Source organism: Calonectris borealis, chromosome 9, assembly GCF_964195595.1.
Source record: "Calonectris borealis chromosome 9, bCalBor7.hap1.2, whole genome shotgun sequence".
In the NCBI taxonomy this organism is placed as follows: domain Eukaryota; kingdom Metazoa; phylum Chordata; class Aves; order Procellariiformes; family Procellariidae; genus Calonectris; species Calonectris borealis.
In genome coordinates this window covers 6,633,711-6,652,501 of record NC_134320.1, presented here as the reverse complement: position 1 = coordinate 6,652,501, position 18,791 = coordinate 6,633,711, and the positions used below count along the sequence as shown (strand labels likewise).

The 18,791-nt window shown below is 35.1% G+C and overlaps 1 protein-coding gene across 1 annotated transcript in view; it reads left to right on the top strand.

The window, feature by feature from the left end:
- The window catches only part of PIK3CB (phosphatidylinositol-4,5-bisphosphate 3-kinase catalytic subunit beta), a 104,369-nt gene that overhangs the window by 66,511 nt on the left and 19,067 nt on the right, over window positions 1–18,791 (top strand). Inside the window, exons 7-14 of the mRNA XM_075157689.1 lie at window positions 1,233–1,415; window positions 1,665–1,835; window positions 2,744–2,821; window positions 7,036–7,287; window positions 7,855–7,951; window positions 8,877–9,007; window positions 12,495–12,548; window positions 14,489–14,733. Of these exons, the coding sequence (XP_075013790.1) occupies window positions 1,233–1,415; window positions 1,665–1,835; window positions 2,744–2,821; window positions 7,036–7,287; window positions 7,855–7,951; window positions 8,877–9,007; window positions 12,495–12,548; window positions 14,489–14,733 (1,211 nt within the window). The remainder of the gene's footprint in view (window positions 1–1,232; window positions 1,416–1,664; window positions 1,836–2,743; window positions 2,822–7,035; window positions 7,288–7,854; window positions 7,952–8,876; window positions 9,008–12,494; window positions 12,549–14,488; window positions 14,734–18,791) is intronic.

Genomic DNA, 18,791 nt, shown 5'->3' with positions numbered 1-18,791 from the left:
CATTTCTGTGACATACGTGTGGAGACCGACAATTTGGAAGTAAGGCAGCCATCATCGAGCACCAGCTTCCTGGGAGGAAAAAGTGTCCTTCCCTGTCTACCCACTATCAGTTATGATAGCAGAAGAAAGCCTTCACAGTTTGGCAGCTTTCTGAAAGGTGGAAGCTGTTATGAGCCATACAAAAACTGAGAAAATGCAGAATTAATTTTGCCTGACTTTACAAAGTTAGATTTTTCCATTAGGGCAGCTTGGCTTCTTACCAGTAAATTTCTGTATAAATAAAGTACAAGTCAAAAGAATCTAAGCCAGACAACACTTCACGTTTGTAAATAACTGCTTTTAGAATGCTTACATCTTCCGGAGTGTGTGTGTGTAAATCAAAAAAATAAAAAAGAACCAGAACTCGCTGAATCAACCTTTGAAAATAAACGTGTGCAGAGCATAATGTGGTAGATTAAGGGAGATGAAAGATTTCACAGATGACCTTTTACATTAGGAACTTTAAATTAATTTAATCTTTTTTTTAAATTTAAAAAAGAAAGTAACATCTTGCCTGTACCTTTTTGGAACGCATCAAAATTAGAGATACTTTGGAAATATGTAGATCGCCTCTAAAGGTTTGATTAAAAATTTTCTTTGAAAATGCAAAGTCTTTCCATGTTGTATTCAGAATGCTACAGGTATTGGCTGCTACCCCTCTTTTCTGCTGTCCTCCAAATAAGATGGTGTGTTTATACCTAAATCACACTAACAGTTTCTTGTGCTTTATTACTTGAAGCTTTCTTTTTCTTCTGAGTACAGTGGTACCTAGAAAGAGGATAACTTGCTGGTGGCCAGAAAGAAGAAGAATTAACAGATCTAGTACTGCTGAATACCTTGAAATGTATGCATGATTTATTGTCTCCCTGATTCATGTTCTAAAATACAAGCTTCTAGATCAATATCCTGATCTTAAAAAAGTCTTAAAAAAAATCACTGCTGAATCAATTAGATCAAGTTCTGTGTTCTTAAAAGTATTTCTGATACTATAAAAGTTTGGGAATTTTGCAGCTTTTAGGGTGCCTATTGCTCTGATTGCACTGAAGATGTAGAGATTAACTGTAAGTGTTAAAATAGACTGTTTATAACAGTTAAGAATTTCTACCTATTTTATTGTGTATACTATGATTTAAGCTTCGTACGTCTTACTGTGACGAGTTTGACATTCAGTATTCCTGTTTGTGTTTTGTTAGGATGTATTTAGTTTTCAGGTGTCTCCTAACATGAATCCTATCAAGCTGAATGAGCTGGCAATCCGAAAACGTTTGACTATCCATGGAAAAGAAGATGAGGAAGTTGATCCTGCTGACTATGTGCTGCAAGTTAGTGGAAGGCTAGAATATGTATTTGGTGATCACCCATTAATTCAGTTTCAGGTACTTAAAGCTCTTTGGAACTTATTGTAACAGTTCTGTAGTGCCTTGTCCAAAATTTGACCTTGCTTCCTGTGCTATTGGATGGTCAGCTGTGCTGAACAGTAATACTTCCTCCTGATATCTCCAATTGTAAAATACATGTGCACCATTTCCTTTGTATCTTTGTAATATATTATTGTTTCTTTGATTTGAAAGTTGCCGTAGAAATAGTCTGCTAGCTGATAACAACTGTTTTCCATGGGCTTTTAGTATATACGCAACTGTGTGATGAACAGGACTCTTCCTCAGCTGACTCTAGTTGAGTGTTGCACCATAAAGAAAATGTGCGAGCAGGAGATGATTGCCATAGAAGCTGCCATAAACCGAAAATCTTCCAACCTTCCTCTTCCTCTGCCACCAAAAAAAACAAGAACAACAACTGTAAGTTGATATGGTGAATATCCAGTATGCAAAAGGAACAGTGACTTGTGGAATATAAATCACAGTGCCTGGGATTTGTGCTACTACTACTGTTTTCCAGTATAGGTCACCTGGGTCTACTTGGAGCCCCCTGTTGCTTGTGAGAAGGTTTACATCAGAACTAGCAGACTCTGAGGCTTTTTGGAAATTTCTTGCCTTCCTTTGTCTCATCCATCTTCCTTCTCCCCACACGGTCTCCTTTCCATTGCTATCGACTCTACTTTTATTCACAGTCCAGAAGAGCGAGTAATAATCTGTTACCAGCAACTGGAGAAGTTACTGCAGAGAATCTGGATTCTTCAGCTTCAGCACAATGCATAGGCTCCACTAGCTTGGGCAGTAGTGATCTGTGATCTCTTGTGTTAGCCCAGATACCTTGCACGGTGTTGCCACTTCAATGATGGCAACTTTTGCCATAATATACATCTGATTTTTCTTTTAATGTGCTGCTTCCTTTATTGCTAAACTTATGGCCTTATACCACAGTTATAATTTACGCACTGTCCTTCTAAGAAGTGTGGACAGACTTTGCTCTACTACACACTCTGTATATATTCAGAATGAACAAAAAATTTGGAGGGTTATTCTGAATTGTCAGCAAGTAGTACTCAATGTATTTTCTCACCCCCACCCCACGCCCCTTTCAGCTGCGTGTTTTTTTCTAGCATTTTTTCCCCTTTAGGGCATCTTGTATGCTCTTGCAGTCATGATAACCAATTTATTTTTTAAGACTTCAAATTTATATTTTTAAAAATGCATCTTTTTTTAGTTTGTATTTATGACTTTTGCATAAATGTTTAGCTTATAAAATAAGTCTCAATATGTCACATTGATTAAGAATGAACTTGTATCTTTGTTTCCCTTCTCAGAGTGTATGGGATATTTCCAACCCCTTCAAGATTATTCTGTTGAAGGGTAATAAACTAAATACAGAAGAAAATGCCAAAGTAAGTAACTATGCCTAGTATCAGAAGACGTTCATAATTTTAATGATTTTCAATGTTTAGTGAACTCAAAATCATACAGATTTCAATTCAGCAAAAGTGTAAGCATTTTTAGTTATTCCCAGTTATATTGCTAGTATTGGTTAAAATCTTTATTTCTAAAGTATTGCTTTATTGTCTGAAGTTGGATATGTGCATTAGAACATTATCAATAATCATGGACAGTATGACAAGAATGTTCATATGGTACTTGTTTCTTTTAAGATGATATCTGTAAAGTATTGATATTGGAGTGAAATAAGCTTACTCAAACTAAACTGTCGTAAACATCTGACAAACAGAAGTAGATTAAATATTAAACATTTTTCAATGAAATATAAGGTATTTTTGTAATCCAGAATATATTCTATGTGTGTCTAAGCATGGACTGCATGCTTCTATACAATCTGTCTTTTATTTTCTAAACATGCTGAACACAAAAAAAAGCTGTAGTATCACTTCCTGTAAAAATGTACATGACTGGGCTACTGACTGTTTTACAGACCACAAGTTGTTAACACATGGGAATTTATTGCACAACTACTTTAAGACCTTACAAGACACTTGCCTATGATGTAGAACAACACTCATTTCCTTTATTTTGTTTGCCAATCAATAAATTAAATAGCCAGTCATGTAGATTAGGAAGAAATTCAATTAGCCGTTGAAGTTTGCTTTTCTGATGCTTTATTCAGGATACTCGGTGCATTTTTTTCTTTCAAAACTATTGTTACAACCTCCTTGTGTATCAGCAGTACTACATTTTACTACATAACTAAATGAGCTATAGTTGCAGTTTTACTACCTGAGACACTGTGCCTGTGGAAATGGAAGTCTGCAAAACCAGATGTTTCCCTTTTCATTGTCTAAACCATTATTTAGCTAGTTCTAATATCTTCTTAACTCTACATTCTGTAGACTCCTAAAGTTTTTAAAGGAAAAGGGAAGAGAAAGGAGAAGGTGGATTCCAGAAGCAACATAGCTATCAAGGGTTTGGGGGTTTTAGTGGTAGTGGTGGGGGGTGTGTTTCATATTTACAGAAAGTGAGTTTTGGTTAATTTCAGTATGCTTTTAGAGGAAGAAGAAAATACGTTGATTGTAAGCTTGAGGAGAAACAGAAAAAATTGACAATTCTTTGGTATTGGTGCCTGTGGATACCAATATTTAGTATTTTGAATGCTTTTTAGCCTTGAAAACTTTAAAATCGTGTAGTTACCAAAGGACAAGAATGCATGCAGTAACCTTGCAAGCTTGTGCATGTTTCCCTGCATTGTCTGTCCACACTATTATGGCATTGTCACTATTGAGAACGTATTTGTTTCCTAGTCCTGATTCTAAGGCTGTTTAATTTACTGCCGTTGTTCTTTTAGTTTCATTGTGCTTTGGATCAAGTCAATATTCATCCATCTTTGCCGAAACCACCGACAGGGTTCATAAATGCAGTGTTTGTAGTGGGAAACAAAACATTTGTCAGATGGATAGCACTCCACTAATGTGAGCTGGATTGAGTATTTTCACCTAGAGCACAAGTGACTTCATTCAGCTGTCTAATTTTCCAAATACATGACATTTGAAATTGCTTTTCTTTTTGTCTTGCCCTTTGGCTGCATCATTGGTACATACGGTTTCATTAGTAAAAGGGGAGTGTCAGAATGAAAAGAATAAAATTAGAATCCAATCCCTTATATTAACAGGATTAGAAATCATAGAATTAGAACTAGCCAAAAGGCAAGCAAAATAGCAATGTGTTCCAACAATACAATGCTTTGTTACTATCAAATTTTACTTGATTGCTTATGCTTTTTATGTTAATGAAGAAAAAGAAAAGTCAAGGAAGTGTGGTGGCATATAGTTATAATATCAGATGATAGCAAGTCAAAGAACAATATTCAAATGTGAATTTAAACCTCTGGTTTTAAAACAAAAAAAAATAAAGGCAGATTTTAGAATATTTACTGTTGCTGGTGTTAAAGCACAAGTAGATAATACACTAGATGTAATCATATTTCTATAAGATATCTTTAAATCAGCAAAGGAACTTGATTATAAATTCAGTTGAACATACAATGAATCTCCAAGTGAATTAATAAAGGACCATCTGGTGAATTGTTTCAGGAAGTTTATGAGCCAGCCGATTTTAATCAGTTCTTGACATCAGCCACAGTATTTCCTTCTTGAAGAATATTAGGCTGTAATCTTTAATTACAGAGAAATAAAAAAACCCTGTAAATGTAATCAACAAGAATTTTGATTGTATATATTGTTATGTGGAGGTATGTACACACACATGTAGTCTGTATGGAAACATTTAGATTTCCTGAAGTAAGATTACTTTCATGCCATCTGTTTCATGGATGTTCATGTCGCTGTTCTTAACTCACAGCAGTTCACAGTGGTGAAGCTGTGCATGCCAATAGGTAATAGTGTTTTTTATGAGTATTGCTGGGACTCAGGTGAATGTAGTTTTCTAAACTGAACTTTTTCTTTCAGTGATTGATTGTAAGCTTGGAAATGAAATTGGGATTCTATATATGTAAGTCAACGAGTCAGTTTGATAATGGGTGTTCCTATGGCACTTGTATCAAGGAGGAGTGTAACCCATAACACTCTGTTCTCCAGGATCCATGCCTATGCTGTGACAGCAGTCTTTTGATCAGTGGTAGCAATTGTTTCAGAGAAGTCCAGAATGATCAGAATGGGTGTTATTTGGAGACTATATGTTGATGTTACTAATGCTTTCTCCAGGGATTATTCTGGGCGGAAGACAGATTTGCTCGCTAGCATGACTTCATTTAAACTGTATTAAGGTTTGCCAATGAGTAGTTTATCTGAGCTAGTTTACGAATGGAGAACTTGGTACTGAGCTGTACGGTTGGTATAGCCAAAAAAGATATATTGAGATTGGGACTGCTTCGATGTTGATCACACTGTTGTTTCTTTGAAGGAGGGAGAGATAGGCTCTCTCCCAGAACAGATCTTGTCTATGTCAGTTGGGAATTCAAAGGTGAATTATTTTTATCTAAAACCTGTACCAAATTTTAAACATCTCTGCTTTTCCCTTGCAGTGCTTAGAAATGATATGATAGCTTAAAGGGATTGTTGGGAAGGTTGTTTGAGGAGCGTAGGGAACCTGAAACATCAGATCACCTTCTGCTTATTTAACTGTAACATTAAGAACTTGTTTTCGGAGTTGACCAAAGGATTAAATTTGTGGGTTTTTATCTCCACCCCACCCCCACTCCCCCACCCCCTGCAAAACACTGATATTTTGAAAGGTCACCTGAAAGAAGTTGACATATTTCTCTCTTTGTTGTTTGCTCAGGCAACAAAAATAAAGACCTCCTTGTCATTCTTGTTGAAACTGTCCAAGAGTGTGGATACTTGGAAACATGCAGTTTTCTGTGTACATATGTTATTAAACAGAAATGCAGAAGTGAGCCACATCTTAGCATTGACATGTAATGTGTTTAGTTTCAGTGCCAATAACTCCAGCTTCTTTCTCTTCTTGCCCTTCTCCTTTCCTTTTCCTTATTTTTATCATTCAAGCTAGCTGGTTTTGTTGGTTTCTGGGTGCTAAAGACAAAACAGAATTCCTGGGAATTACGTACATTGTTATTATTATTATTACAGGTGATTTCTGATGTCAAGGTGAGCAGTGTTCCCTCTGTACATTTTTATAAGCAGTTTTAAGTAAAAACTGGATTTTTTCTTAAGCTGAAAAAACCCAAAACTTTTCTCCGTTAGAAGCACAAATTGGTTCTACGTGGAGATTTGAATTTGTATTCAGAAAAATAGTCTTACCTTTTTCATTTTGCTTAGTTGTTTGTTTCCTGTGATTTCCTTCAGTGTTAAGTATGTTAAGTTAGAAGCATTTGTATATACATATATTGTATTTGTTACTACAAATGAGTTGTTATTATTAGTCATATGTGGTAATATAAGTAATTCAGTACTGAAAAAATTGGTAGCCAACATTATTTAAACAAATATATTTTGATTTGGCCAGGAACATGAATAGCAAAGTAAAAAGACTTTGTTCTCGAGAATTGTTGGTTCATTTTAAAACTTCAAAATCAGTATTTCTTTTAAGATGAATATATGTATGTTCTGTGCAATATTCTATGCAGAATTCTGTAGGCTCTGTGGCCAGCTTAAAACTTCTCATTTCTTTATTGCAGGTTCATATTAGGGCTGGTCTTTTCCATGGTACAGAGCTCCTCTGTAAAACTATTGTAAGCACAGAAATATCTGGGAGAAGTGACCACGTTTGGAATGAAGTACTAGAGTTTGAAATAAATGTCTGCGATCTACCAAGGATGGCAAGGCTCTGCTTTGCAGTTTATGCTGTGATGGATAAGATGAAAACTAAAAAGTCAACCAAGTCAATGAATCCTTCCAAATACCAAACCATTAGGAAGGCAGGAAAAGTGGTAATTATTTAATTTGTTTTTCTTGAGTGTACCTCTGAATTATATTGAAATGAGTATTCAGAAACCTTTCATTGTCCTCACTTTAGTGTTCAGGAATGCAAAATGGAAATAAAAATTTAAAAAGAGCATATGTATTAAGAATTGCATATCTTGGTATGAAGAAACTTTTCATACTTCTCAGACACTGAAAAAAGCATGGAAGTTTTGCTTATAAGCCAGTTGGCAAATGGCTGTTAAAGAATTGTGTTTTAAAAGGTCAGTTTTGTTCTGAACTCTAGATGAGTTCTGATTGGGAAAAGATGAAAAAATTAGCATCTAGGCTCACATTCAGGGAAAGGCTCATATTCAGGGAAATATGCATTTTTACACTGGCAGAGTGACACCCTTAAAATTAATTCTTATTGTCCTGGGTGGTACTGGAGTACATACTGAAAACTCTGCATGTGTTTACCTGCTTTTCTGAAAGAAAAAAACAACCTTCTCAATTTTACTTATCTTGTAGTGCTTGCTGCATAGGAATGTTCACTGGCATCTTAGGTTCCATGTAAAAATTCTTTCCCTTAACAGCATTATCCTGTAGCCTGGGTAAATACCATGGTATTTGATTATAAAGGACAGTTGAAGAATGGAGAACTGGTACTGCACAGCTGGTCATCATTTCCTGGTAAAGTTTAACTTTTTAAGATTTGGACTTTAAATACTTACCAGACTAAAGAAGAGTAGTATCAAATAGTAGAATATTTACTAGATGCATGTCCAATTCTCCTGTCATAATCTCTTTACTACTTGTATCTTTTATGTGGATAAATGTATAACGTCTTAATCTCTTTCCTGAAAGTATTGTGTATCAGGAAGGAGGAAGGGCAAGAGTCTGTTTGGAAATAGTATTCTAAAAGTTTTATCTGTTATGGAAGAAAAATCACATTAAAATAGATGCATGTTTATATCTAGTGTTACCTGTTTTTAAGATGCAGTTTAGGTTTCGTTTGGTTTGCTGTGCTATGCATCCTAAACTAAATAGATAAGCTATATTGTATGTGACAATATTTGTGTCAGCAAAAATATAAATTAGAATTTTTTTAAGTTTTCCTTCCCTGACATTGAGATTGACTAGTAAGAGGGTCTGAAATCTCCACGTCACTCTTCGTTCCATTCTGAGAAACCCTGTATCAACTTGGCTGTAGTGCTGAAAGAAACCTGTCTTAAAATGCTCTTCTTTTTTCATACTATTTGATATAGAAGCAGTGTGTATACTGGTTTACAGAAGCTGCAGATCTTACTCGGATTTGATTCAGTATAGGGATATCTCAGCTTCCCTTTTATTCCCTATTATTTATAGGTTTATCTCAGCTTCCCTGTTTATTTTGGAAAGTTTCTCATTGGGTGGTAATACAACATTTGTGAATGTAGGAGGTATGGGTAGTTTATGCTGGAAATGCAGTGCATTGTAGTAGAAGTACTGTGCAGCAAAACATACTTCTGTCCATTGTACACTGTAAGAAATTTCTTATTGCGTCTTTGCCTTTCAGATTTTTTAATTTTAATGCATGCCTAGCCTATAGTACTAATTGTTCTGTCTAATGTTTCAGATGAACTTGAAGAAATGTTGAATCCAATGGGAACTGTCCAGACTAACCCTTACACTGAAAATGCAACAGCTTTGCACATTAGGTTTCAAGAATATTCAAAACAGCCTATTAATTACCCTCCCTTTGATAAGGTAAGTTGTGACATAAAGAGCAGTCATGAATGCTTATGTGTAAATGCCTATTTGTTCTTTCCTTTCAACACTGCCTTTTTCCACTGAATTCCCCACCTCCTGCCTTTTAGTTAACATACTGCAGTTTTTTAAACTTGCACTGCATGAGAGTGCCAGTGCTCTGACTTCAGGGTCTTCAGATAATATTTTGAAGATGTATACTTTTAAAAATATTCTGTACATAGTCTCTTGAGGGTCAGAAGCATCATCAGTTTCCAATATCAATGATCTTACAAAAAGCTAAACTTATCTGCCATTCTGGAAACCTTCAAACTGTGCTTGCCTGTGATCTATAAAGATCTGTTATTTCTTTGTACAAATGTATGTTACCCAGCCTTTGGGACATTTCTTTCCTTTATGAGCTAAAATCCTTTTAAGGATAAATAGACTTTTAATACTGTATGTAAAAGGGATTTCTCAAGGCCTGCTCTTGAACTAAATCCACTTAAATTGCCCTGCAGTTTTCTACAGATATGGATAAGAATGTCTGTCTAGAAAGGAAGTATTTATTTGGAATACAAGTGGTAATGTCTAATGTGAATGCTAGATAGCAAGTTGTTCACAAACTGGCAAATAAAGCTAAGTAATAAAATAAATGTTAAAACAGACAGCTAATGATGCATTGAAAAAACAAGGTTTAACTCATACATACATTAGTCTAAATTTTGTTTATGGGAAAGTTATTAGCCACTTAGAGATAATTGCTTTTTTTTTTTTTGGAGGGTTTTGCACCTTTGGGGGGCATGAACAAAAAGACAGAAACCACCAAGCTTTATCAGCTTGATCAAAGAGAGATTTTGTGTTTAAGGTTCATCAAAACAAAATCAAATAACAAGATAAGATTTTTTGTTTGTTTTTGTTTTGATTTTGGGTTGGGTTCCCTCCCTCTCCCCCCCTTGTCGGCGCAGTACTCGTTCTTGTATTAAAACAGCATTGGAAATGCCTTAAGAGCTAAAACAGTACTGATTAATTGCCACCTTAATTTTGGTTGACCAGTTTACTCTTCATACTGGACATATTTTAGTCAGTTTTGTTACTGGTTTATTTGTAATGCTTTAAGTTTTTTTGCTCATTACACTATATGTATTCAATTTCTGAAGAAAAAATAGCTGCTTTTATGTGCATATTACAGACATGTTATGTAAAAGCATGTTTCTTAAGTAATCACATATTTGTTCTAGCTCTATTGTTCCTTTTATTCGTACCTGTGATACAAGTTTTCACTACGTTAACTTAGTAAAATCTTTTGTCTGTATTCACCTGAGCATTTTATCTCATGTATTGACATTAAGGTATTGTCTGATGGTCTTCACCATTCTTTGTAACTTTTGTTTGGCTGCTGGCTTTTTTTATTTTGTGGTTTTGCTCCCTTCTTGAACTATACCTGAGAAATCCTGTGTCTCAGATAGAGGAAAATCCGAGAGCAACTTTATAAAGTGACTGCAGAGCTGGTAATGAAACATTCATTGAAAGCACTCAACTTGGAGGGAATTCTACAAAATGTGCTTTTTTTTTAGCAGTTCTTTTTTTTTTTCCCCAGTAACTTTTGCTACTTGCAATTCCCTAGACTTAAGAAACTGTTTTGCAGTATCACTCTAAACTGCTTGATAATTCATTCCATTTCTGTCGGTACACTGAAATTTCTCCCTTGGGAAAGAGAGCAAGATACCCAATCTCAGAAAGATTCTCCTGGTGAAGGTCCTGTTGAATCAGGAATAACATTGTAGTTGCTTGAGTTATATCAGTTGAGAATCTGTTTTTCAAAACTGTCTAGATGAGACTTGCTTGGTGTATTTTCCCAGTGTTTTTGCTTGTTTTCTGCCAAGAAAGTGGAGAATCAGATGCCAAATCTTTATTTTAAGAAACATGATGTGCAAAAATAGATGAATCTTTTCAATCATAGCATCAATCCACTTGCAGTGAACAGCTGTTTGGGGCTGAGTGAGCAAAAGTGCCTTGACAATTGATAAGAAAACTGTTGTGTTTTGCAGGAGCCATATACTGGGCTGGTTAATGATCAATGCTGATACACTGAGGGGCTCGTGGTTCAGTTGAACAAAGCTGGACTTGCAGAAACTTTCAAAGTTTATTTGCAATCAGAGTAACTCCAAAAAGCACAAGGAGGCAAGCATCAAACATAGAATTAGGACATTGTGGTTTTTTTATGCATGTTTTCACACACAGTATGTAAACAAGCTTTGTAGGCAAGTAGCAGATGTAATACATCATATTAATAAGCATTTCATACAGAGAAAGAAATAAAACAAGTTAGTATACCTTTTTTAGGGATTTTAGCTGCTGGGTATTTATGCTCTGATTATTGTAGTCTTTTGTTGTTTCTCATATTGCCTGAGTAAAGACAATACAAGTCTTGCTGAATCTGTGTCTGGGGGTGGTGGTATATTCCTGGGTGATGGGAGAGGCAGACCTCTGAGGGAAAGGAGATGGTGTAGTTCCTTAGACTTCTTTCTTAATCGGTATTTCATTGTATGAATTGTTCCTCAAAGCAGCAGCATCTGACAACTGTAGATACACCTACCTGACCAGTTCAGCTGGTCTAATTAGCTTAGGCAGAAACCATTCTAACACATCTTTGTTCATTGCAGTAGTGTGCAGAATATAGTTTGAAGAACTGTATTTACATCTATACATAACTACCCATCATGATTTATTACATGAACTTCAAAAACTAAGTATAACATTCAAAAGGCCAAAAAAGAAAAAAAGGAGCAAGAGTAACTCGGAGCTGAGCTTCTGGGGAAATGTTGCTTTGCTGTTAACAAAAGTTAGCAGTCCTTGTTCCTGAGGGTTGCTGTATATGCTGAGAGCTTGTTGGTGGAATATTCACTTTATCATTAAATGCGTTCTTGTTGGAGGCTGGTTGTTCATGATGTTACACTAGGGAAGATCCTAGATTTAGAGAAGTAACTGGAAACACTAATTGAGATCAGATGGGCAATCTGAGAGGATGGTGAAAGGACTAAGTTTGTGGATTCATACTGAAATAGAGGGCTAGACATGTGGATCTGTGGGTAACAGGTATGCCGTGTGGAAGCAGTGCCCTTGAAAACAGCAGAAGTAGAGATGAGGAAGCAAAGGATAACTTAGGGTTGAGGAATTGGTTTGCTGTACTGAAAAATAAGGAGGAAATGCAAACAGAAACAGAAAATGATGCTATAGGGAAGACTACTTAGCCCAGGAGTGGTGAAGAAGAAGAAAATGGAGGTAATCATGAGCTCTCCTATTCCAGATCTCCATAGCCCTGCAGATTAGAAAAGGGACACAGCATAGAAGTCCATGTTATACCACTGTGTATACAAAGTAATAGTGTGGTAATTATCTAAAAGATAGCAAAATTTCCTTATCTGCTTCATTTCTATAATATTTATTCTTTCTATGCAGTCACGTTTGTTTTTTAATCTAATGTATTTAAAACATCTTTTTGCAGATACTTGAAAAGGCAGCTGAGATTGCAAGAAGCAGTGACAATGCTGCAATGGCGGTAAGCATCTGCTAAAGACTATTTTAAAAACCAAAAAATCCCAGAAAATTAATTTTATCTTCTACATCAATCTAGAAATAAGTAAGTCAACTACTCAAATAATGACAGTTCTCCTGGCTCTGTTTTCTTATGTAATTCACTTTGGTGAACTGCCTTGAAATTCAGGTATAATCCACTTTTTCCAATATATTTTGGACTTCTTGGCCGTTTTTTGTCAAAAAGCACAATTGCTTTACATGCTCTGTGGATTTGGAACACAACTAAGATTTACATTAGATCTGGATCTGGAAAACATTCCTAGGCTGCATAAAATATTGCTGGTAAATTGCTCAGCTTTATCAAGTATGATGATTTGCTTGATTGTCAGATATTTCCAAATAAGTGCTCTCAAAGATGGTGATTGATCTATAAGAAGATGTTGTATGCTCTTCTTGAGGAATTGGATACTTCTAACTTGAGGACGAATTTTGAAAAGATCACCAAAATCTGAAGGTGATTTCTTTGTATTATATACAAAAATGCAGAAGATTGCAATTTAAGGGGGTGAAAGCACAGTTGGATCACCAGTAATAATAACTGCATTTTATATAAGAATAAAGCAGTTAATTGAAAAATGCATCAGTTATAGTACCAAGTGCCTAAAGTGCTCAGGAAAAGTGAAAACTCACTGCTACTTTGGGTGCAAACAACTTAGTGTACAAATAATTGGAAATCTTAAATAGCAGCAGGCCAACTTGACAGTACAGTGACTTTTAATTTGAAAGATTAACATTTTCAGATACGAGAATCACCTTATTGTCAGGACTGTTTACTTATTTTGATACAGAAACAGAGTATGTACTTAGTTTTACTAAACAAGCATTGCAATTCAACTAGCTTTTTAAAGTCTATTCACGCCTAAAGGATTTATTATTTACTTAAAACCTTTCAGCACAATACAAGGCTTAGGCACTTCTCATTTCTGTAAGGAGCTAAACTTAAGTCCTGTGTGCAGTAGATGTATTTTTTTTGTCAGGTGGGAAACCTGTGGAGAATGTTATTTAATGAGAGCTGTTTTTTTTCTGCTATGAATGGTAACTGATTTTGACTACCATTTCTTGTGAAGTTTCCTTTGTTTTTTTTTATTTTCTGTTAATTTAAAGACCTTTGGCCTACCTCTTAAAATTATGTAGAAACTTCCTCAGCTTTGTGAAAATAAAGTTGGCTTTGGTATTTAAAGCTTGCCATGTTGTTTTTCAAAATATGTATTGGAACTAATTTATTCCCTTCAACTACTACCTCCTTACCCAGAAGCAGCAGTTTCTTTTGTCTCCCATTAATTTATGGAATGCTATTGTTGCTGATATCACTACTTTAATTTCTGCCCTTGCAGTTTGCATAAGGGCATGGCTGGGGACAGAAGGTATTAACTTGAGCCAGTGTGAAGACTCATTCATACAAATTGATTCACTGAATCAGTACTAATGTTAATGTTTCAGAGATCTAAAATGGAGCAAAATGTCTGGATATGTGTTTGTATACTTAGCAAACTTCCTTTTGGTTATTGTTGGAAAAGTATTTTTTGGCTTTTAATTTAAAAAAACTAGTTCATGTATATCTATTAAATTTGCTCACTTGAAAAACAAAAGGAGTAAGTATATGCATCCTAAACGAAAGTTCTCCATGTTAGAGTTGGAAAATAGAAATATTGCCATCTAGTGTCATTAACTCTAAAGTTTAGTTACTTTTGCAGAAACTTCTGTACACTGAATTTCAAATCTGTTAGTTACAGTTCTTATAGCTAAAGAAATTTGAAATCTGAAAGAAAGGCTTAGTAGTCATTCCCCTGTGTTTCATGAGTTTTATCTGGTGTTCTTCCTGGTGTAGGATTTCTAGTATTTGAGCTAAAATATAAGAATCTTCCTGAATATATAAAACATTATATGCTTCTCATTTTCTAGGGTCGAGGTGGTAAGAAGTTTTATATTGTGCTAAAAGAAATAATGGAAAGAGATCCTTTATCTCAACTCTGTGAAAATGAAATGGATCTTATTTGGACTTTGCGATATGACTGTCGTGAAAATTTTCCACAATCATTGCCAAAACTGCTGCTCTCTTTAAAATGGAACAAACTTGAAGATGTTGCTCAGGTAAGGGGAAAAGACAACGATAGTGGGGAAAAATGCTGGAGTCAAGTCATGAATAAATAGGGTTTCTTTCCCAACTATAGACATTTTGAAATGGTACTATTGTGTAAACCAAAGTTCATTGTATACCTTCTGTGGCCTGGACACATAAGCAAGAACTTACAATCTTAAAAGAACAAAAAACAAAAACAAAACCCAAAATGCATCTCAGAGGTCCTCTGAATGATGAGAAAAGCACAGCAATTATTTATACAGGCTAATTTTAAAATTTTGTGCTCAACTTTGATCTTAAATGCAAGGAATTTCACAGAATCACAGAATTGTTTAGGTTGGAAGGGATGTCTTGAGATCATCTAGTCAAACCCCTGTCCTCAAGCGTGGTCAGCTAGAGCAGGACTCTGGCCGGCTGAATTTTGAGTATCTCCACCGATGGAGACTCCGCAGTGTCTCTGGCCTACATGTTTTGGCATTTGACCACCCTCACAGTAAGAACTTCTTTCATAAGGTTATTTAAATTAAAAAAAAAAAAAAAGTTGTTTAAGTTTGTAAATCAAGATCTGAAATAAAGCTTCTTATAAAAATTGTTAAACTGCTCAAAGACTATAAAAATCTAAGACTGGGTCATTAAACCTCATTGAGGCAGACAGATGATTTTTCAAAGAGATATGGTACCCACTAGTGGTACAAAATACTTCATTCTCATTGTGTTGACCGTTTGACCAAATAGGATCTCCCTTAAAGTAACTATAAGTAATTAAGGATTTGAAGACTGGTGCTGTGATACAAGATTACATCCTCAGTAAAATTTTATCATTTGCTTGCTGTATAGATGTGCAAGGTTATTTCACTATACTGTAAAGAATTAGGTGTAGCTGCCTTTTTCTGTATTTACCCAAATAGAATCCAACTCTTGTGATGCTTTTTGGGAATAGGTGGAACCTTGGTATAGGAAAAATTATATGTGTTTATAGTGAGACCATTCCTGCTTGGTAGACTGACTTAAAAGTGATAAAATAACAGATCCCTGGATTTGTACTGAAACTTTTTAGGCTGATTGTGTACCGAGCAGGTTGGGCAAAACTAAAAAAAGTCTGGCCAGTGTTAACAAGCACAGTACTCGCTCTAAGGGGTGAACCCAGACATGGTTTTGTTCACCTGCTTATCCTGACAAAATTGCATGTTTAAATGACCCTCAACTTCTTGCAGGCTGTTACACTGAGATAATATTTATGTCTTTCCACGAGTCTCATTTTTTAAAATTTTAAACTAAAATTTTTTTTTTCCATTTTTTAAAAATTTTGAGCTCAAAAGCATTTGCTGTGAAGGATTATAATTGATAGTATAGACTTCTGTTCTAGCTTAGTATTCTGACCTTTGCCTGTTACAAGCTAGGTGTTCTTGGAAGAAAAGGAAACCAGTCCGTGAAAACTTGACTTCCATCTATTAATCGTGTGATTTTTGTGATTATCCAGTCAATCAGAATCTTAGTTTGCCTGAGCATAGAGTTTATTTTCTATTATATCCTTCTCACCAGCTAGATGTATATGTTCTGTGAACTTATAAATGGAATTTCATCCTAGCTCACTGTCCATGCCATGAACTCTACACTAAACAAAATGTAGCACCCACACATTCCTTGCTCATTTGTGTTCTTTCACATGCAAGAGTCCTTTGTTCCTTAGTAATTCCATTATGTGCTTCTGAATTTATTGATCATTATTAAAAGTTATTTGGAAATACAAACTGTAGAAATATAAGCAGTTATTTGTTTCATTAAAATACGTGAAGGAAAAGGCATTGTGATTGCTTGCTAGGGTCTTTGAAATATGGCCTTTGGTAGCAGAGTTTTGAAAAGTTATTTGGAGTATGGATATTAGCTGACAGCTCAAAGTCCTTTAAATTTGAGAATTTAAAAAATATGGGAATTAAAAAATATGTTAAAGCATTTTATTTAAACAGATGGCTGAAAATACGTAGTCATCTTGCTTGTTACTGTATAATTTCTGGAAGGAATGTAGTATTTATGTTTGCTTATGTATAGACAATAGCGTGGTTTATATTTTAATACCGTTTTTGGCAGCAAGAATAATCTTATCTGAAAAATGAGACCTTATCCTTAAACACGCCAAATATTTCTGTCATACATAGATGTGTAAGTATTCCCAATGACTTATCTTTTCAGGTGAGGCAAGACAGCCTCATGAATTTTATGAATTCCAACATTAGCAGGCTTCATAATTTACCTCTCATTACATATAGTACTAGCTGTACGTTGCAATATTTGTGCTATTACAACAACATGCATGCCATGGTACTAGAAGGTTTTTTTAATGCCTATTGTTAGCTGTAAGTATGTCAGTGAAAGTCTGACACTTAAGGCAAAAAGTTAAAAAAAAAAATTCCAAAACCAATCAAACACAAAGACAAAAAAAAAACTCCAAAAAACAACCAAACACCAGCTGTTCATAAGAAAAATGAACTAAGTAACTATATTACTGTTTCTATTAATGCAGATCAAAAGTAGTAAGTTTTTTTTAGAAATGGAGTATTGTATTTGATTGTAGACCATCTTTATGGACCACTGAGCTAATAGTTTAAAGTTATGTACAATGGATTAAAGTAGCTTTCTTGTACTATTTACTGTATAGATTTCATCCAAGCTTTCATTGTGTTGTAATATTTTAGTAGAATAGTTTCACTGAAGGAATTCTGAAGGTGTTTGCCCTTACCGTTGCTGTAACCTCCTTGCTTAGCAGAATTCACAGGCAATATTGATGCTCAAGACAGAATTTAGTCATTATTTAAAAAAAACCTGCCCCTTTCAGTGATCATCACCACCATCATTAATGAGAACTAAAGAAAGGACAGCTAATCAGACAGTTAATTTTTGAAATATTTGAAATAACTGGAATAAAAATACTGACCTGTGCTTAACTGTATTGTCTCTTATAGCAAACTTGTCTTACTAGGGAAGAAATCATGGTTATTTTTTAATTAAAAAAAAAAAAAAAAGATATACCATATATGGCCAGTCAGACTTGAGCTTTCTCTTTTAGGTTGTTGCTGAGAATTGAAGTTCCTTGTTTTCTCACAGCTTCTCAGGAGTTGCAAACCATGTGAGAGGAGAAGTATGCAGTAGTTCATGTGTGTAGCATTTTAACATGTTTGATACTGCAGAGAAATTTTAAGAACTCGAAACACATATTTTGAAACGTAAAATTTCTTTACAAACGAGACGTATTTGGAAGTTTTTCAGAGTTACTGCTCTGTTGCCAAAGCCGATGAGGGCATTTCATGATGCAAGTTTCTTTTGTCCAAATGCAACAAGTATTTCTGATATCCTTTCACCTGCACCTTTGAGAAGCGTGCAATGCACCTGGCATGTGGAGCTAGTCGGACTGCACTTCACTCTTAGTAAAAGTTCCAAGGCAGAATGCAAACAGAGCAGTAGGTATTTGGGGAATTTTCTTGGCTGTTTCGTAGGTCTTTTAAATCTTGCTTCCTGTAAACTCATATCACTTTACATTTTCTCACTGGAACAACCTCTGAAATAATTTCAGCAGTCAAAGTGAGGAGGTCTGTTTCTTCAAATAAACTTCACAGTTAATGCACATCCTGTAGACCATGACTTTCAAAATTCATTGCCTAGTACATGAGGCATGTAATGCCACTTTGACTCATCTTTTCAGATTGTATTTCAGGTTCTCCAGTCATTTTGATCATTCATTATTAACAAAATATTTCTGTATTTTTGTTGGTTCTGCACCTGATTTAAAGTAGGTTGTCTAGAAGTTCTGATACATTTGTTTTGAAGTTTCTTATTGTGTGTCTGACAAGCATAGCTGCTGCTTGCATTTTCAACATCTGTTTTTTGGTATTAAGTATCTGCTCAGTGTTAGTATTTCTTTCGGAATTTCAGAACAAGTATTCATGATATGTAAGTGTTGATGGTGTCGTTGACCCTTACTGGGCTATGGTTTGAATAAATTTTGTGGCAATACATCTATATTTAATATATCATGAATCTCGCATGCGTTCATATCAGTATTTGCCCGTGGTAAACAGTTTAATTTATTCTTTCCTCCACTTCTGGAATTGTAGCATGGCCACTGGCTTT